The following is a 21,624-nucleotide window of genomic DNA, read 5'->3' as shown; positions in this document are numbered from 1 at the left end:
GTAAAAGATCTCTGCGTAAGAAGATTAGGGACGCGAGCTGTAGTACTGTAGTTGTACGATTAGCAGCAACAGCAGAAAGGGAAGCGAGCTGTTGTGTAGTGTAGTGTAGTAGTACGACTAGCAGCAACAGTAGGAAGAGACACGAGCTGTCGTGTATACCAGTACGACTAGCAGCAATAGCAAGGGACTAGCACCGGCAACGGTAGAGGAATGCTGTTCAAAAGCATTGCTAAAATCAGCCTCCCATTCACCCAGACAGCAGGACGAATACCTAGGCAGCCCGACAAGGACGAGCACATGGCGAGACGCAAACAAAAAAAAATAAGGACAAGCTTATCTCAGAAAAAATAAATAAGGACAAACAAAAGGGGAAACAAATTGTTGTTGATGTCATGTTAGACCCATTTGCAAGTGATCAGGAATTGCGATTGAAGCCGGTGCACCAGCAAAAACTGGTGCTGCACCGAATCAGGAGAACCACTGAACCTGGATTCATGGCATTCCCTGGCCGTTTACGAAGAAGCAGAAAAGTAATTCACCGCAGCCGTGAGCAATGGAGTACACAGGAAACCATTTTCTTTCTTTTCATTTCATTTCTGTAAAAATGGTGAAGGGGACTTACAGTTACAGTATTCACAAAAGCCATGGCTCTACTCTACAGTTATCTGGAGCACGGTGGTGAGTCTGGGTTTTCTGTATCTCCGCAGCAGCAGCGAGGAGCACACCACGCTGACAGACGAGAAGGCCATGCAGGCGCCCGCCAGCCACGGCGGCATCTGGAGCCCCGTCAGCGGGAACAGCGCGCCGGCCGCCACCGGTATGGCCACCACATTGTACGCCATGGCGAAGAAGTAGTTCCAGCGGATCCGGTTGAAGGTCTTCCTCGAGAGGTCGATGGCCGTGATCACGTCCTCCAGGTTGTTCCTCACCAGCACGTAGTCGGCCGCCTCGATGGCGATGTCCGTGCCGCCACCGATGGCCATCCCGACGTCCGCCGCCGCGAGGGCCGGGGAGTCGTTGATGCCGTCCCCGACCATGGCCACTATGCTCCCGTCCTTCTGGAGCGACCGGACCACGTCGGCTTTCCCGGCAGGCATGACCTCTGCTCTCACATCCTCAATGCCAACCTGCCAAGTGACAATAACCCAGTGTAAACAGTTAGGCACCTGAGGTGGTAAGAATAGACTTAATGGGTGATCAGAATTCAGAAGCAAATCTGATGCGAACCTCTTTCGCGACAGCTTGTGCAGTCCTCCAGTTGTCACCTGTGAGCATCACTGGATGAATGCCCATCTTCTTCAGTCCTTCCACGACTACAGCGGCCTCTCTTTTCAGGGGATCGGCAATCCCCATCAACCCCACGAAACTGCTGTCATATGCCACCAGAACGCCTGTTTTTGCATTCAGTTCCAGGTCTACCAAGAAACTTTCAGCTTCCGGGGGAACGCTCACCCCATTTTCGTTCATCAAGGCACGGTTTCCAATCTGCAGTGACATTTTTATTACAGATAATCAGCAATTTACTTGGAAAGATTTATAAATACATGTGCTACAGTTGCACACTGCTTTGAGGTATTGTACAGAAGGGGTGAAGGATAAATGGCAGCTTATGACTCACCAAAACTTTCTTCTCGTTGATCAAACACTGAACTCCTTTGCCAGGCACAGCAGAGAAATCTTCAGCTTCAAGCAACCATTGGGACAGTATCTGCTCTTTTCTTTGTTCAATGCCATCCTTTGACGAAGGGAGCTTGCCAAAGAAATGGAAATGAAATGCATATTCCAATACAGCCTTTGCAAGAGGATGCTCACTGCTTGCCTGTGTACAAAACAAAAACATAAATATTTTTCAACTTACATTTTTTTCCCTTTATCATATATGGATATGCAGGCAGAAAGTAGAAAATATCCTGCCTGAGCAAGGAGCAAACCATAACATGTTTTTACCACATACTGATATGAACCATAAGAGTTATTTGTGATCAAGATTGATTGCCTCACCTCTGCAGATGCTACTAGTGTGAGGAAATCTCCTAGGTCCATTCCAGAGAAAACCTTTGCAGTTGTAACAACAGCCTTTCCTTGTGTTAGTGTCCCTGTTTTATCAAAGATCACGTAATTTACATTTTGAGCCCTCTCCAATGCATCTCCACCTTTTACAAGTACTCCATGATTAGCCCCGATTCCAGTTGCCACCATTACAGCAGTTGGGGTTGCCAAACCAAGGGCACAAGGACAAGCAATCACCACAACAGATATGGAGAACATGAGGGAGAAAACGAAGCAATTGCTAGTTCCGTCAAACCATGAATGTGGATATGCTCCCAACGATCCACATAAGAACCTACAAAAGTAGACAATCTACAAGTGAGAAACTTGAACGAAGCATTACTATGAATTTTGTACAATGTTTATTTAACTCACCACACGGAGAACGTTAGAATGGACAAGCTGATGACAATTGGAACAAAAATGCTAGCCACCTGAAAATGGAACAGTGGAATGTCAGCACCAACCAAAATAGGCATCTACAATACGTTGCAATGCTTTTGGTGAACACGCAGCTAATTCAGAAGTAAGCTAATCGTCCGAAAGTTTTACTAAAAGTTAATAGGTTCAAATAACAAAAGGAGCAGAAAGCAATGTGTGAAATGAACATGCACTTCGCGCAACATTAAAATAATAAGAGGACCAGAAGGCAACGTGTGAAATGAACATGTACTTCAGAGTTCAGACAACATAAAAGAGTAAAGTGCTGTCCTGTAAGAGGCATTGAAATACAAAAAATGGCATAAAAACAATGTCCATATGCATCATTTCAAATGTGGCAAACAGCACATTATCGCAGACAATGCTTTGGGATCTAAAATGATTTTAGCAAAGGTGCATGGTTGACAGAGATATTTGATACATAGTGACAAAGCGAATATGGGATATCACACACAAAAAAAAACTTACATAATCGGCGAATTTCTGAATAGGGGCTTTGGACATTTGAGCAGTTTCAACCAGAGATATTATCTGACTCAAAACTGTTCCGGATCCTACTTTCGTTGCTTGTATATGAAGGATGCCCTGTAAGTTGATTGTCCCTCCAATTACTACACTTGATACTTCTTTAGGCATCGGTGCAGATTCACCAGTTATCATACTTTCATTGATATGGCTTGTTCCCCAAACAACAACACCATCAGAAGGAACTTTCGAACCAGGAAGAACTTTCAAGACATCACCAGGTTGGACTAACAGAGCATCAATCTCCCTCTCCCCAACATATTTTCCTTCTGAATTTGAAATAGTAATGTCAGTTTGCTTGCAGTTTTAGACGAACTGCATTTGAGTACAACAGTTATGTGTGTGTAAAACTTACCTTTATCTTTCAGAAGCAAAATAGCAGTAGCAGGGACAAGTTCTACAAGCTTTTTAATAGCATCTGATGTTTTCCCCTTTGCAAGAACCTCGAGATACTTCCCAAATAGCACAAACGTAATTATCATTGCACTGGTCTCAAAATATATGGGAGGTTGAAATCCAGTGAATGCTCCGTATAGTAGTGCACAAACGGAATATACATATGATGCAGTGGTGCCAAGAACAACTAACACATCCATATTTGTAGAACCATGTCTTAAGGCTCTGTAAGCAGCAACATAGAATCTCTTGCCAATAACGAACTGTACAATGCTAACCAATATCCAGTTCACCAAATCCCCCATATGAAATGGTCCACAGTGCCTGAGAAGCAATGTACTGATGAAAGGTATACTCGGGCAGATCATACGTATGAAAAATACAGGAATCTGTTGCAAAGAGGCAATTGAATTGAGTCAGTAAGCAAGTAGTAGCATAGCAAAAGTTCGGTGTATTCTGAACAGTAGGAAGCAAACAAAATATATTACTAGGCAAAAATACCAAATATCCCTACATCTACTCGTGGTAAATTATTTTAGAAAAGTAGACGACCCTGCATTTTATTTGTTTTCTACAATACCTCTACTGTTTAGTCAATTGCCAGATTTGATGTGAATACCATGTAAGATGTCTGTGTTCTCGTTTATTACTTGCTCAAACATTGAAATTGAACAATATTGCTCTCTTATTTCATCTTATCTTGTTGGGTTTCACATGTAAGCAAAAAGAACAGTGAAACTAAAATATTTCTTTCGTTAGTTAGAAGATGCCACACGATGACAATAATATGTGAGTGTCATTTATATGCTACCTGTTGCCAACATATCATACATTCCCTATTGTACTGTAAGTTGTCTTGCCAAATACAACTATCAACTATGCCGACAGCACTATAATCACAGCACATGTATTATACTTGAACCTTTGAGCAAAACTGTCTAGGGTGAGCAAGAGAGAAGCAAAGATCAGAACTTACACTTAGGAATAAGCTAGAGCGGAGAAGATGGAGCATTTTGGAGGCCTCATGTGCGTCATTCGAAGCCCCTCTACTGTAAGGATTCTGCACGTGTGATTTGAATCTCCCATTGCTTCCCATTTCAATAGTATCCACAATTGATCGCAGACCAACAGCTTCTGGATCAAATACAATCTCAACTTCTGAGAGGGTAGTATTTACAGCAAACTGTCGCAAACCATCCATTTTCTTAAGGATGTCATGTAGTACATCTGCATCCCTCTCTGTGTGCACGCCAGTCAGACCTAGCAATATCTTATCTTGCTCGCTACTCTGTAAGAATGCAGCTTCAAAACCAGCATCCTCGATAGCCTGAACAATTTCATCCTTGCTAATGGTAGACGGATCATACTCAACTTCTCCTAATGACGTTGCCAGGGCAACGACTGCTCCTTTTATACCCGGTTGTTTCCTTAAGATACCCTCAACTGAGTTTACACAATTAGCACATGTCATTCCTCCTATCCTAAATTGTGCTGACAATGTCTTCTGTGACTTAGGTTGAGGGACTGCAGAATCTGGGAGAATTTCAGCGTCAAATCCAGCATCTTCTATAGCTTCTATTATATCCTCGACCTGCACAGAGAAGTCCCAAAATAAAATTGCAGTTAACAAAGTGACCCAAATATGCCAAAAGATCTCGAGCCAATATGTATCACTATGGAATCAGTCATCTAAACTGGAGCAGAACTTGACATACAAGGATTAGTATACAAACTGAAGTTGAACCATTCTAGAGAAGGGGAAAAGAGGGATCAAACAGCTCGTATGATTGCCCGAGCTTGTCTTTTTACGGCCAACGGTGGGGAAAGGTTGGTCACCCTTCTCTGAGGAATCATTCCAAGCTAATTATATTCATAATCTGAAGCTAAACGGCAAGATTCCAGCCAGAAAGCAAATGGTCAAAAGGGGCGGCTCACTGCTCATGGTGGGGGGAAAAATATTCAAAACACAAGTATAACTAATAAGCTGTGATCGCAGTTTTTAAAGCTGTTGCAAAACAAGCTAAAAGTTCCATACGACCCAGACGACATCAGTACGGTGAGTACAAACTTACCATCTCATTGCCATTTTCCAGCAAGTACATGGCAAAATGGTAGTAAAAGTTTGTCACACAGTTTACTAGTTTAGTGTTTTGAAACCAATCTCCATATCACGTTGCCTGAGCCGTGCAATCTGCAATGTCAACCGTCAGCTCAGCACCTCTTTTAGACTTTCCACCGAAAAATACGATTCAACAGCTGCAGGGCCTGCAGCTCCCCCATCAGCTCACCAACCAACCAAAAGCTACTGCGGCGCCACGCTCCACCCCCCGAAATCCCGCGATCCACGATCCATCCACCAGCGACCACGAGCCTCCAACAAAGGCTACAGCTCACCAACCCCGAAAGCAAAAGGGGCTCGAATCATCAGCCACCGGCGATCGACCGATCCGGCAATCTGATTCCCAGGCGTACAGCACCGCATTTAACTGACGGCGTATTTCCGACCCGACAGACAACCCCACGAATTCAGTTCTCACGTCTATACTTGTACAGTACTAAAACCAAAAATTGCAAGCCCAATTCACCCAATCGCATGAAGTGGAAGCGAGCTTCGTGGAGCAAGCGCACCAACTCCCCGGGCCTTTCGCGATAATGGGAAGCGTCCAAAAGACGCGGTCCATTTTACTGTTTTTTCTGACCCAAAAAAAAAACGTCGCAGGCGCAGCGATTTTGTCCGCGCAAAATTACCGCCCCCAAATGCATAGACGAGCTCCGGAATGGCCCGGAGAGAGGCGCAAACACGCAAGGGTCACGGGACGCCATCTCACCTTGACGAGCGCGGGGTCGAAGACGACGCGGGCGCGGTTCTGGAGCAGCGAGACGGCGACGCGCCGCACGCCGCGGCGGGCGGAGACGGCGGCCTCGACGGCGCCGGTGCAGGCGGAGCACGTCATGCCCGTCACCCGCACGTGCGCCTCCGCCTCCTCCTCGTCCTCCTCCGCGCCGCCTCCCGCCGGCGCCGCTCCGCCCATCTCCTCGTCGTAGGAGCCCAGCAGCGCCACTTCCTCCATGTCGTCGCCCGCGCGGCCGCCCCCGGCGACCGCCGCGAGCTGGAGGTGGGCCATGGCTGTCAGAGGCAGGGGAGGCGGGCGGGCGACAGAGGTGGGAATATTTTCGTCGGAAGGGGAAGGGAGACCGGAGGAAGGAGACAGGGGGTGGGGCTGGTTTATAAACTTGGGGAAAGGCGAAGGGGAAGGACCGAAATGATTTTTATTTAGGCAACAGAGGGGGGTTTATGAAAATGTTACGTAGTGTTATTTTTTGCAATGTGGTCCCTCGAGGGAGGCTCGCAGTTTCGGTTTGACTTGGTTTTCGTGTTCGGTGTGGAAGTCAGCATGCGGTCCAAGATTACTACGTTGGAAATGAGCTTTGACATCTCCCAATTGAAATATGAGCATAAGGGATTTTTTTTATCTAATTTTGCGGATTTTGATATGGGGGTATGGACTCGATAATACATTTTCGGGATTGCGTTTGGTGTGCGGTAGATTACGGTGGTTCTATTTCAACGGCATTTACTTCCTCCGTTCAGGTTTATTTGACCCCTTTTATTTTGGGTCAAAGCTTGACTATAAACTTAACTTAAAAATATGAGTTATATGTCACGCAAGCTATACCATGTAAAACCTTTTTTGAATACAAATCCAACGACGTATATTTTATAGATATATCTCATATTTTTGTTAGTCATATGTATGGTTAAATTTTGATCTAGAATGTGAGGGGCTAATGAACCCGGATGGAGGAAGTATATAATTTTTGTGTCGCACCTCAACTTCTAGGTTTATCCGGAGAAAAATATTTTTAAAATCAAGTCATGGACAAATAAAATAACGTACACGTATCCAACTATGTGGTGGCTGTTGGAGAAACATGACACTGGAAAATTCACATTTGTTTTCTGTAGCAAGCAGGAAAATAAGAACACTCCCATTGCATTCGATAGAGACTATTTTAATGGGTGTTATTTTAGTTTTCTTTTTTTTTGCGAGGGGTTGTTATTTCAGTATTGTACCCCTAATGCATTAAATATGTGTTTAATTTTCTTGATACATTGTATCATATGCATTTAGATAGTATCTTTGTAAAAAGGGTAGTATTTTAGTATTGTATATCTAATGCATTAAACATGTGTTTAAAACTTAGATACAATTTTCTCGATGCATTTTATCGTATGCATTTAGATGGTATCTTTGTAAAAGGGTAGTATTTTAGTATTGTATATCTAATGCATTAAATATGTGTTTAAAACTTAGATACAATTTTCTTAATGCATTGTATCATATGCATTTAGATAGTATATTTTTTAAAAGGGTAGTATGATATATTTAAAATACATTGTATTATTTTTTTAAACGACGCTAAACCCCTCTGCTCCTGCGACCAAGGCGCTCGGCTAGGGTTTCACTGCCTCTTGCCGGCGTCGGCGCCAGTCCGCCTCGTCGCCTATGGTCCTTGGACCATAGAGGCATGGTGGTTCCCGGCCTTTATCAACGGAGGGAGGGACGATGACGGTGTCGCGTCTTTGGATCGCTCCAATGCTTGTAGCCATCACTAAGTGGTCTACTGGCTTGTATGTATTTTTCACTTCGGATGTTTTGGTACTACCTTGACTATTGATGAATAGATCGAAAGTTTTCTCGAAAGTTTTGTTAGTCTCAAACCACTCCTCGGCTAAATGGAAAGATGGTCCAAGAGTGGGCGAGCTAGATCACATAATATACGTCGTCATATGGACAATGCACTTGTCTGCCCGTGCTTTTCCCTCCAAAGGCATGGTTGCCTTCACGCACAAAAAAGGTTTATAGTTAAGAAAAGGCTCCATTGGTTAAGGGGTGGTTAAATTCAGATCAGGGGAGGTTGAGTTTGGTTAGCTATAAGCTTCGGCCCGCCATGGCCCATGTCATCCCGTATAAAAGTAAAGAATACCATCCACATGCTGGTTAGAAAAATATCGTCGGGTGCACGTATCGTCGCCTGCCTGCCGCCCCGGAACGGACCGGACCGGCGAGCAACACCTGGCAAACGTGCGGGCGCGCGATCGAGCCCGTGCCGCGTCGCGGAGGCTGCGCCAGTCGACGACGATACGGTCGCGGGAGCGGTGGGCGTGTGGGTACCCCGCAGAAGGAAACGGGTAGGTGGGGTGGGGTGGGTCGACGCGCGCGCGCGTGGTTCGTGGGTGTGGTGTGGTGTGCAAGCGAAGGGAAGAGGCGACGGCGGACGGGACACGGTAGCCGAACGCCCGAACCAAACCAGGCCCACGCGCCCGATGGACGTCCGTGTAGTCCCGGCACTGACCCGTCGCGTCCGACACAAGCCGCGGAACCCATCCCTCGTGTCTCGGACGTGGTCGCGTCGTAGGAGCCCTAGGCGGCCGCCGCTTTTTATTTCTTTTTATTTATAAAACGGTACAATCAAAGCTGCCCACATACACGAGCATACGCTCATCCCGCATGAACGCACGCACGGACGCCATGTCCTTGCGAGCATCTCGGAGAGACTAAGCCTGCATAGCAGCCTGACCACAAATCGCCTCGCCGTCCTTTTCCCCTTGGAGTTCCTCCCGCCTTCGCTGGCGCCGGCTCACCGGCAGAGGCAACGCGTGGACGTGCCAGTGCATCAGGCGGAGTGGCACTGGCAGCACCGCGTGCTTCTGCCGTACCTCGGCGCCACTCTGCCGCATGACTGGCATCTGAATCCAGAGAGGAGCCCAGTGCCGGCGCCGCCGTGGTCGGCTAGGGCGCACGCGGAGGAGGTGCGGCGTTGCTGACACCGGAGCAGCGCCGCGACGCCGCCTACGCATCCGACTCGCCGAACTGAAAGAGATGGTTCGCCTTCGAGCACGAGGAGACGAGGCGAAGCGGCGTGCGCGAGGTCGACCGCAGCGTGCCGCCACCCCCGTTCATCGTTCGCGAGGAGGACCAGGCGGCCCTTGCGGCGGACCGCGAGAGCGAGGAGGACGAGCGGCGGAGGGTGGAGGCGATGGAGGAAGAGGAGGCTAGGTACGAGGCGGCCATGGCGCAGGCCATTGCCCTCTCCGCGGCGGGCGACTGCATGCTGCCGCCGGTGGCCCCGCCGCCCCCTCCCTGACACCGCGCCAAGGCCGAGCCCGAGTCGGAGCCGGAGCCGTCCCGCGTCGAGCGCTACTCCTGGACGGGAGTACTGCGTGAATGGGCCTCCGCGCCACCGGTTTGGATGGGGGCGACGCCGGCGCAGGAGGCGGCGTACCTCGAGATGTGGCGCCAGCGATGGCTGGCCGAGAAGTGTCGTCACGGCGAGTACGAGGAGATGCTCGAACGCGACCTTGAGAAGGAGAAGCGCGAGGCTGAGGAGGAGGCGCGCCAGGCCGCGGCTGTACAGGCGGCCGCACAGGCCCCCGCGTCGGCACAGCTGCCCGCGGCCGACATCGCCGCCTCCTGAAACACGGCGTTCCCCTGGGCCGGCCCTGCGCCGACACTCGTCAACCTCACCGACCCCGAGAACGACGACGACAACGAGGCCTAGGGCAGCGCGCCGCCTCGTAGTTTAGTTTGTTTTTAGTTTTTTTAACAGTTTTGCTAAAGCACATCTAGATGTGTCATAAGTATTGCACATGTAAGTCCCATGTCCTTAATTTTACATGGAGATTTGTGTAAACATTTTCTTTCCTTTTTTTTCTTTTCCTTTCTAGTTTGATTGAGCCACTTAGATGTTAATGTGGATGTGGATGTGGATGTGGATGTGTGGACTCTCGCGGGCCTTCCTGGCCAGCTTTAAATGTTTAATTAAATTATTTTTATTTTAAATATGCATGCACAATTATTAATATTTTTGTCGGCGCCGTCAAAATGAATCGGGCGAGCGTACGTCGACCCAAACGCAAAAGCGGACATCCATGTCCACTTAGCCAAATAAAATCACCGTCCGTTTAGATTGACCCATTAAAATTGCTCTAACGGTGGTCGGTCGCGTGCAGACACTCCTTTTCTGAACAACCCCAGCACGGCAAGTGAAGTGAAAGCAAGACGAGGAGGACGGACATGCACCGATCGCCCAAAAGCCCACCCACCCGGTGCACGCCGCGTCGCGCCCCACTCGGCCGCGATGCCAACCGGTTTGTGCATCTCCCGATCCGGCAGGTCCCAACCGCCGCACGCACCAGAGGCCATATATGGCTCAAAGCGGACGGCCTCGTGGAAGCAGGTTTTGCACCATGGTACCGCTAGCGTAGCAACACAGTCATACAGTTTTACAGATTCAACGAAGCACCTGTAGCACCAGATCCCGTGGGCTTGCATCCAGGGGCGGAGCCAGGGGGGACGAGCAGGGGCCTGCCCTCCCCCCAAACGATCGACAATTTTAATAGGAACGAGGTGTAATTACCAACAAGATTAGATCAATATACGTACTCGGTCCCCTATACTCGATCGCCGAGAGACCCTGACGATCGAGCGGATCATGGCTGGTAACGGTACAATAATAATACTACATTAATAACTAGAATAATAATCGTCCGTCAGCTATGCCTCTTTGTTAAGACAGGCTTAGCTGCAGGTGATGGAGGGGCACGTTATGTATTCAGGTGGTTCAGCTGGGCGCCTGATCCATGCCATGCGTGAGGAGTTGTTGGCGTGCCCATCATGTGTTGTGTACGTGGGTGCGGTGCGCGGCATGAGTATGTCCCGCAACGGGTGCAGCTAGAAAATACTCCCTTCCTATAAAAATATGAGACCGTTTATATTACTACTTTAGTGATGTAAATACTCTTATAATACTTCACAGAGGGAGCAGTAGAATGCAGCTAGAAAATAGTAGAACACTAATAGAGAGGCGGCATTTCGGGCGTCCCATACGACACTTAGGCCCTGTTTAGTTCATAAGTCCTAAGACTTTTTCTAGTCCCAACTAAAAAATCCCTAGTCTCAAAAAAGTCTTTCCCTGTTTGTTTCCAGGGACTAAAAAGTCCCTAGTCCCTCCCTATAGGTTATTAAATGACCATGTTACCCCTAGTATATAGAAAAATAACAACTAAATAACACCATAGGGTGGTGGGCCAATGGGTGCATGGAGGGGCATTGTTGGAAAAGTCTCAAAAAGACTCTCCTTGAGAGTCTTCTTCATTTAGTTTCAAAAAGCAACTTTTAGTCCCTAATAGTTCCTCTTGGTTAAAAAGTCCCTACACCAAAAAGTCTCTGGAAACAAACACCCCCTTAGGCCAACTTCATCGCGCGACCCCAAATGGACGTCTGTTTTGTCCTGTTTTTGTCCCTTTGGGTAGGGATTTGGGGTCGTGTCCGGGCCTGTCCTGGGATGCGGTGGCCGTGTGCCCAGCGCGCGACCGCATCCTTTTGCCCCATCCTGTCTGTCAGGGCCAAGAAATGCCCAAATTTGCATTAAAACTACTTTCGAACCCAAATATTTGTCCGAAAATTAAAATAGTTTTACAACCCAATTGAAATTGTCTTTAATAAAATAGTTTTACAACCAAATCGAAATTGTCTTGACTGAACATAAAATGAAGAAATACATCTATTGGTTGCCAATGTGATCCCACACGTGCTCAATCAAGTCATTTTGAAGATTCACATGAGCGTGCCAATCACGCATCTCACGGTGGAATTGGGCAAAGTGTTCAAATGTGGCCGGGTCTTGGTGCAAGGGCTCAATATTCTCACTGTGGGGAGTGGCCTTCTGCAAGCCTCGCGAAGACTGGAGAACGCTGCAGCACGTTGATATCATTGTGAGAACCTGCCATGCCGAAGAAAGAATGCCATATCCAAAGATCTTGTGATGCCACTGCTTCTAATATGACAGTGCACCCGTTAACATGCCCCTTGTACTGGCCCTGCCAAGCAAATGGACAGTTCTTCCACTCCCAGTGCATACAATCTATGCTGCCAAGCATACCTGGAAATCCTCTAGCTGCGTTGGTCGCCAACAATCTCTCTGTATCAGCGGCAGTTGGCTGCCTCAAGTACTCTGGCCCAAAGACCTCGATCACAGCCTGGCAAAACTTGTACATTGACATCATACATGTTGTCTCACTCATACGCACATACTCATCCATCGCCTGGAATTCCATATGCAAGCATGCGGATGGCCGCGGTGCATTTCTAATAGGAGGAGAATCCAAGCTTGCCAAGGGCATCCGTCTTGCACTCGAAGTATGGGTCATGAGCAACAACTCCCTCTCGGATACGATTGAACACATGCCTTACCATACGAAAACGGCGACGAAATTTATCCGGCCTGAAGAGCGGGGTGTTGGCAAAGTAATCTACATAGAGCAGGGCGTGGCCTCTCTCCCTGTTGCGGTTCAGGTTGGGAGCACGGCCAGGGAGTGACCCCCTGTACCGAGGAAGCTGCCGTTGAATATGGTCGTGAACGACCAGTGCAGCCACCACAAGATCGTCATCATCCGATGACGAATCATCCGATGAACAAAGGAAGTGATGGAAGAAAAACTCCTCTCCACTGTCCATACCTTTGTTGGCAAAAGGTCGAACACCTTGCGGTCGTGGTGGCGAAGAGGCCACGATGATCACCTCGACGCAGCAGGGTGGTTGCCGGCCGGCTACAGGCCGCTCTGGAGCTCTCGTCGGAATCTGCCTCGGCCGCCGTGGTACGTCGCCGGCAGTCGTGTCCGACTCTGCCACCGGCAAGTATGGCCACGGCCAAACCTCCTCCGATCGATGACCAAAACTACGGCGAAAGCGCGGGCGTGGTGGCGGCCATGTCGAGACGTGGTTTGGTATGAACGGCAGGGGGCTGCGCGGTGAGGAGGCGGCCGGAGAATAGCGGCGGCGGGGCGGGGCGGGGAGAGAGGGTGAAGCATTGGGAGCGGAGGGATTGCTAGTGTCGCCGACAGGCGGGCCAGGGGAGGACAAGCGCGCACGTCCCGCCCGTCCGCGTGGTGTCCGTTTCACCCCAAAACCGACGCAAGTTTGGGCCGGGAATGGGTCAAAAACGGACACAAAACGGACAAAAGCCCGTTTGCTCCCGCGCGCTAGGCCGCCTTTTTTGTCCCTTTTACTTCAAACGGACGGGGCCGAACAGGATAGGGTCGCGCGGTGGAGTTGGCCTTATTTTGGGACGGAGTGGGTATCATGCTGCTGAAAGGCGCAAGCCGAAGGTTCGTTTTCATGGACGGTAGTAGCCTCGGCAACTGGTGTGTCCAGTCCGCTGGCCTGTGCCGCCGAGGGTTGGTGGAGCTTCCCTTCAGACTTTTCCAAAGTCATCTTCCTGTGCTGCCTATCAACCTCTCACACCTCAATGCAGGTCACCGGCCGGCCAGCAACGTCCACCGCCAGGACAGGGTTGCCGTGGAATGACGCTTGACGCTTGACGTACGTTGGTGACCGGTGAGTATAGTAGTACTACTACACCGGCAAAAAAAAATCGCGGTAGTAGTAGTACAAGTGTAGTACCATATGATGACGATCTGGCCAGCACAGCTACCAGATGTACGACGGTTCATGGAGTTCTCGGGCATGCCTCTGTGGTACTCTCTGCCGTCCGTCACCGCCGAGTAATTCAACTCAGAGCCTTGTCCTCTGGTGGCCCGTGATGGGGAAACGATAGAAGGCCTTGGAGTGGAAGCATTCTCATGGCCAACATTTCCGCGGTGAAGAAACTACGCATTGGGTTTCCTCCTGAGGTCAAAAGACGAATTTATTTATCACCTTGCGTGAAAACAGGGCAGATTTTCAGCAGGCTTTCCTTTTTTCAACCTTGTGAAAAAACTAGGCTCCGACAGTGGGTGTCCTCCTAATCCTAAGGTCAAAACATGCTTCATTTCCTTGCCCACAACAAAAACGGTACAGATTTTACGCTAGATTTCTTTTGTGAGCCCTGAGTTCTTGGCCACTTGATCTGTCAGATCTTAGGCGCATGTCACTGTGCATTACTTTCGACATCTTGCTGCGCAAGCTACACCGATGCATGCATGATCATCAAACTTTCCATGCCTGAAGCAAGGCGATCGACGACATGACCGGACAACCAGAGGGGTAGCAGTCAGGTCGAGCTGTCAAACATAAGCCAGTGTACATTACCGGTGTGTGTGACATGCATATCATATCAGCAGGAGAAACATGATCAGAGCATGGTGCTAGCAAAGCATCAAGCTCTGCTCCCAACCACTAATAGCTAAAATGATCAACATTTTGAGTGAAAAAACAAAAAGCAAAACATCAAAGTAACAAGCAAACATACGCTACATGGTTGCACTACCTTCTCTTTCTTTCTCTCTTTGTTCCCTGTGGTGCTGGTTAGTAGACCATGACTCAGACGTGCTACTAAATGTTTTATGCAGATTTGGTGTCCCTGTCAAGTGTCAACCATCATGACAGGAGCCTCGCTCTCATTCCCATGTCTCTTTTGGAACGACCTTTGGGAGCAAAGCTGGATTGCTATCCTGGTAGGCCCTCGTCTTTCTTGCAGCTTAATCTTACATGGCCGTGGATCAGGTTCTTCCTTGCTGTTTTGTCCTTCTGTTAGGCCATCTGGCCAACCACCAGCCGCTGAATGCTGATACCAGGACAGGGACTAGTCAAGGGCCAAGAGTCTCCTAACTTTAAAAAGCAACACCTTATCATGGAATGGAATGGCTGTCATCATGCACAACAATTCATATTGACTCGATTTTCCTCCTTTGGAAAAAAATGGAAAATAATTCCTGGTTATCTTAGAGACATATTTAACATTTTTAGATGACATAATTAATGGTGTGTTCCTTTTTCTAGGTAAAATTTGTGCTTTTTTAGAAGATGTAGGCAAATTGAGTCTAGGCTCCGTTTTGACTTTTTTTGGAAGAACAACGCCGTTTTATTGCATAATGTACCCTGAAAAAGAATGTACAAATGGGTGGGGAGATCACTGATAACATCAAACAACACTTCCGAGTGCCGACGCCCGTTGGAACTTTCCATGCTCATCTCGGCAAACAACTCCATCTGCATCTTTTTTGTTTCTTGATTGAGAAGACTCTAACTTCACCCTTGTTCCGCACCCGACAAACATGAAGATGAACATTGATGGTGTTCCGACGGGCGCGGCTATATGCCGCGTATAGCTAACCAGAAGGAGGTGTCACCTCAAGCAGCGAATTCTGCCTACCTTCCCGTCACTATGGGTCGGCCCAGGTTAGTTTGTTTAGTACACTGTTTTCTTTCATTTGTTCATCTTTTCTTTTGTTTTATTTTCAAAAATATATACTAGAATGCATATATTCAAAAAACTGAAACAACTTAAAATTTTACAAAATATGTGAATTTTAAAAATGTTAAGCAGCATAATTTTTTGTTAGCGTAGTTACAAAAAATGTTGATAGCATTCAAAAACATGTTCCTGAGTTCCAAAAAATGTCTTCATGAAAAAATATTTATACAAATGTAAAAAGAAATTCACTTAATTTTTAAAAAATGTTGAACACGTATTCGAGAAAATGTTCAAGAATGTGTGTTTAAAAAGTATTGGTCATGTATTTGAAAAATGTTAACCATGTACATAAAGTATTTTAGGTGTATAAAATATGTACAATGAGTATGAAAAAGTAGAATAATATATATTTTAAAAACATGTATTTAAAATATATTAACGTTATAAAATTGTTTCATATTTATTAAAAAATGAGTAATATGCATTAAAATAGTAGGTGTCAAAACATATATTGAAAAACTGATAATCATGTAACTGATAAAAAAAGCTTGTGTATACAAAAAAGAGATACAAAGAAAAATAAGAAAGAAATAACGAAAATCAAGAAAGAGAAAAGAAGAGGAAAAATAAAATCAATGCAAAAACGCTCCTCAATGCGTCCCTTATTGGGCCAGCCCACAAGCATTGAGCGGGGCCGGAGCTAGAGATCTATACTTATCTTATTACTAATTTTTTTACTAATAAAGTAAGGTACGTTTCTTCGATTATTTTCATCAGTTCACTGTTGAAAACACTTCTTTTTTGTTCATGGTGGTACTAATTTTTGTGTGTCCATATGCTAGAAAATGAAAAACGGTTTGTTCAGAATTACATACCTGGGTCGCGAGCGCTGTGGCCCAGTGAAGCCAGCCATTTTTTTCTGCTCACACAGCTAGAAAAAACCCTATTGGCCGCTTGTGGCAAAAATAGTCGGAGCTTCGCACACGGCTACCAAGATTGGGCCGCCGGTTTTTTGTGTGTGTTCTGTTTCTGTTACTTTCTCTTTTTCTTTTTCTTTCTTGTTTTTCTCTTTTTTGCCTTTCCATTTTTTCACTTTTGTTTTAAAAAATTCAATATAAAAAACGTTCATAATAAAAAACAAATTTAGAAGCCCAGAATGCCATAAGTTTGTTCCTGTTTTGGAAAATGTTTGGAACTTTAATTTTTTTTCGTTCTGAAATTTGTTCAAAATAAAAACTTTCCCATTTTCTAAAAATTGTTTGTGTTTCACATAATGTTTTGAGTTTTTTTCTACAAAATTTCAAGGCAAAAATAGTTTAAATAGTCACACATTGTTTCTCTACATACAGTCATACCAATTCAAATAGCAGGACGTGTTTTGTTTGAGTGGCTGGCAACACATGGTCGGGTCTTTGATGTCGTGTGTTTGATCCTTTATGTTGTCTTTCTTTTCGGATATTTACTCATGCCTTACAAGGTCGTTTTGGTGCCTGGGCCTTTCACAACCCAAGCAACTTAGCCATGCAACGACCTGCGAAATAAGGATTTTTTTAAATAGTATCACATTGCTACTTTACATATAGTCATATCAATTTATATATGTGTGCCAAACTACGTGTAGTAAGCTTGATGAAGGATGGATGGATTGGTACTTGAGGTAGCTTGAAAAGGACCCTTAATTTATTGAAAAAGGAATTAGCTCTGGTGAGCTAGATGGATAGATGAACTAGCTACGAAAGGACCTTGGATTTTCTGAGGATTGCTACCTATTGGGGGGATGGACTCCAGGCAAGCAACGGAACCCGGATCCTTTTCAAAACAACGGGGCCAGCATCGCCCCTCAACCCGGCTCGCGTTTGGCTGGGTCCCTCGACCCGGCCAAGCCCTGTGACCCGGCCGAGCTCTGCAACCCGGCCAGACTCCTCAACTCGGCCCTAATAACCAAGCTCAAGACTTACCCAGCAAGCCAGCACCGCCCTTGGCGTGTTCTCCAAACCCGGCCGAGGGTCAGCGGCCGTCCCATCCCAACCGTACGATGGGACGAGTCTCCATCAACTGATGACCAAAGCCACAGTACCCCGCCCATGCCTCTGGTCAGCCGGACGAAGCAACAGTGCCTCTCACCTACCCACTGACCAAGGCTGGCATAGCAACAGTGCACCCGACGTGACCCATGATGCCAACAAGCGGTGACCAGACGGAGCTCCACTGTAGCTGACTCAACTCGGCTACGCCCTGACGATCGACAAGACGGTGCACAGTACCCCTAGGCGCATGGGGCCCGCGCCCAGAGAAACCGGCGAGCCCTGGTACCCGGCGGGTCCCAACACCGGGTTCCCGGACACTGACAACCCGACCCTACGGCCTTGTAACATTACCCTTGTATCCCTGGGGGGTTGACCTATACAACCCCCAAGAGCCCCCATGCATACGCTTGTTGAAAAAGGCGGTGCCTAGGAGGCGCTTAGGCACGCTTAGGCGCTAGGCCATGGCCAAACGCCTCGCCTAGGGCATAAGCGGAAGTCTAGGCATGTAACACCCACGATGCGGCTATATCTCCCACGTGTCGGAGCATGACTTAGAAGCATAACCGCATTATAGGCATGTCGCAAGAGGGGTAATCTTTACACATCCCATGTACTGAATAGGAAAGGGATAAAGAGTTGGCTTACAATCACCACTTCACACAATACATGAATATAGCATTACATCATCCAGAATATAATCAAGGTCCGACTACGGAACCAAAATAAAAGAAGACCACCCCTAATGCTAGACCCCGATCGCCCCAACTGGGCTCCACTACCGATCAACTAGAAACGAAACAACACAATCGAACATGATCTTCACCGAGCTCCCACTTGAGCTCAGTAGCGTCATCTGCACGGGCATCATCGGCACTTGCAACTGTTTTGGAAGTATCTGTGAGTCACGGGGACTCAGCAATCTCACACCCGCGAGATCAAGACTATTTAAGCTTATGGGTAGGAAAAGGTAGTGAGGTGGAGTTGCAGCAAGCACTAGCATATATGGTGGCTAACTTACGCAAATGAGAGCGAAAAGAGAAGCAAAGCACGGTCGTGAACTAGAAGTGATCAAGAAGTGATCCTGAAAATACTTACGTTCAAGCATAACTCCAAAGCCGTGTTCACTTCCCGGACCCCACCGAGAAGAGACGATCACGACTACACACGCGGTTGATGCATTTTAATTAAGTTAAGTGTTAAGTTTTCTACAACCGGATATTAACAAATTCCCATATGCCCATAACCGCGGGCACGGCTTTCGAAAGTTCAAAACTCTGCAGGGGTGTCCCAACTTAGCCCATCACAAGCTCTCACGGTCAACGAAGGATATTCCTTCTCCCAGGAAGACCCGACCAGACTCGGAATCCCGGTTACAAGACATTTCGACAATGGTAAAATAAGACCAGCAAGACCGCCCGATGCGCCGACATCCTGATAGGAGCTGCACATATCTCGTTATCAGGGCAACACCGGATGAACACTACGTACAGCTAAAACCAACCTTCAAGTTTCCCCGAGGTGGCGCCGCAAGTGGCTCTGTTTTGGACCAACACTTAGATAAGCACTGGCCCGGGGGGTTAAAATAAAGATGACCCTTGAGTCTGCAGAACCCAAGGGAAGGTGATAGGTTGTTAGTGCAAAAGTAAAATCAAGGTTGGGCCTTGCTGGAGGAGTTTTATTCAAGGCGAACTGTCAAGGGGTTCCCATAACACCCAACCGTGTAAGGAACGCAAAATCAAGGAATATAACACCGGTATGACGGAAACTAGGGCAGCAAGAGTGGAACAAAACACCAGGCATAAGGCCGAGCCTTCCACCCTTTACCAAGTATATAGGTGCATTAAAGTAAACAAGATATAATAATGATATCCCAACAAAAATCCATGTTCCAACATGGAACAAACTCCATCTTCACCTGCAACTAACAACGCTATAAGAGGGGCTGAGCAAAGAGGTAACATATCCAAACAACGGTTTGCTAGGACAAGGTGGGTTAGAGGCTTGTCATGGCAATATGGGAGGCATGATATAGCAAGTGGTAGGTATCGCAGCATAGCAAAAGAGCGAGCAACTAGCAAGCAAAGATAGAAGTGATTTCGAGGGTATGGTCATCTTGCCTAAGATCCCGCAAGGAAGAAGAACGAGTCCATGAAGAAGACAAACGGGCGTAGTCGAACGGATCCTCACAACTCCGGAACGAAGCCGAAGCTAACGAGAGAGGCAACCCGGAAAGAAGCAAGCAACATAGTAAACAACCATCACATAAACATGGCATGATGCACACCCAAGTATGATGCATGTCCGGTTTATTGAGGGCATGGCATGGCAAAATGCACAAGCAAAACTACAAGTTAAGTGGAGCTCAATATGCAACGAGTTGCATATTGACGGAACACCACATCAATTATTTAGTTCTCTCTCATTTAGGTACTCAACAGTATTAAATGTTGTTAAACATGGCAAGAGGAGAAGCATAAAGAAATACACAGTTAGGCATTTTAAATGAGGCCGGAAACATCAAACAACAATTCCGGTAAATCCTCATGTGCATTAGTAAGTTGGTGCAACAACAATTCTAAACATCTAAATGTTATTATCATGATGCAGATGACATATTCAAGTTGGATTCTTCATTTGTCACCGTATTATGAAGCATTTGTCACCGTGGTGGAAAGAAAAGGGGTGCCATGGCAAACGATAATAAAAACAGTGCCATGGCAACGTTCCGGTGATCCGACAACTAGTTGAGATGCCGGTGCAAAAGAAAGTGACAGGAGCGTGTCATGCAAGGATGGTGGGGTGCTCCCGGATACCGGGTCCCCACGGGTTAGCGGCAAAAGAGGAGGACCGAGCAAGTGACAACTCGGACACGGTGCAGACAACGGGTGCATCTCATACAACTCATGCAAACGTTCTCGGACGGTCGTCTCGGGGTTATACCTTCGAAGCGTGCGTTTCGCAGCGGATCGGTTCGTAGAGGAAGTAGTCGTTCACGGGTCGTCGAGGGAAGTAGTGGTACTTTTCCGAAGAGGAACTTGATGAACCCAACATCTCCAAGGCGACGGTAGCCGTACACGGCAACGGTAACTTGTAGGGTCGTCCATTTCGTGGTACTTAGGTGAATCCACGAGAAACGGTAGTCGTACATGGTTCATCGAGGAACTTGACGTTTCGCCTTTAGTCATTCGAGCGTCCGACGGTAATGGTACTCGGTCGTTTCGAAGAGGTACTTGGGGTCATTCGAACTTGCCGGTCCCGTCATCTCGAAGGGGTACTTGACGTTCTTAGCGATTCCGAAGACGACGGTAGAGGTACACTTGTTGTAGGGGTACTTGTCGGATCCACGACGATGGTAGAGGTACAAACGTTCTCGCGGTACTTGACGGTCCGGTCTTGGTGTAGCTGTACATGGCAAACGTAGTGGTACTCGGCATCTTGTCGAACCCAAGTGACGGTAGTCGTTCACGGCGCTTGTGACCCACGGTATTTCGGGCAACGGTAGTCGTACACGTCCGTAGATGTTCGGGGCCAATGGTAAAGGTACTTGACGTCCACAGGGTTGAGCGGGACGCAGACGAAGCCGGGAGGCGAAGGCAAGGCAACGCGTGTTGGGGAACGTAGTAATTTCAAAAAATTTCCTACGCACACGCAAGATCATGGTGATGCATAGCAACGAGAGGGGAGAGTGTTGTCTACGTACCCTCGTAGACTGGAAGCGGAAGCGTTAGCACAACGCGGTTGATGTAGTCGTACGTCTTCACGGTCCGACCGATCAAGCACCGAAACTACAACACCTCCGAGTTCTAGCACACGTTCAGCTCGATGACAATCCCCGGACTCCGATCCAGCAAAGTGTCGGGGAAGAGTTCCGTCAGCACGACGGCGTGGTGACGATCTTGATGTTCTACCGTCGTAGGGCTTCGCCTAAGCACCGCTACAATATTATCGAGGATTATGGTGGAGGGGGACACCGCACACGGCTAAGAAA

General features: G+C 47.5%; 2 protein-coding genes across 2 annotated transcripts; both read right to left on the bottom strand.

Annotated features, from left to right (window-relative positions):
• Positions 1–559: 559 nt before the first annotated feature.
• LOC125525895 (cation-transporting ATPase HMA5) lies at positions 560–6,625 on the bottom strand. The gene is made up of 9 exons (XM_048690905.2): positions 6,240–6,625; positions 4,388–5,002; positions 3,371–3,800; positions 2,959–3,284; positions 2,425–2,483; positions 2,002–2,344; positions 1,619–1,819; positions 1,228–1,485; positions 560–1,127 (listed from the first exon to the last, which is right to left on the bottom strand). The coding sequence occupies exons 1-9, from the start codon at positions 6,534–6,536 to the stop codon at positions 651–653; spliced, it is 3,006 nt and encodes a 1,001-aa protein (XP_048546862.2). The 5' UTR covers positions 6,537–6,625; the 3' UTR covers positions 560–650.
• A 5,496-nt stretch (positions 6,626–12,121) lies between these two features.
• LOC147961329 (uncharacterized) lies at positions 12,122–12,517 on the bottom strand. Its single transcript, XM_087533769.1, has one exon. It carries the CDS (start codon positions 12,515–12,517, stop codon positions 12,122–12,124), a length of 396 nt encoding a protein of 131 aa, XP_087389895.1.
• Between the last annotated feature and the right edge of the window lie 9,107 nt (positions 12,518–21,624).

This window comes from Triticum urartu, chromosome 7A, assembly GCF_056163025.1.
Source record: "Triticum urartu cultivar PI428250 chromosome 7A, HENAU_Tu73, whole genome shotgun sequence".
Lineage (NCBI taxonomy): Eukaryota > Viridiplantae > Streptophyta > Magnoliopsida > Poales > Poaceae > Triticum > Triticum urartu.
This window is presented reverse-complemented; position numbering and strand designations above follow the sequence as displayed.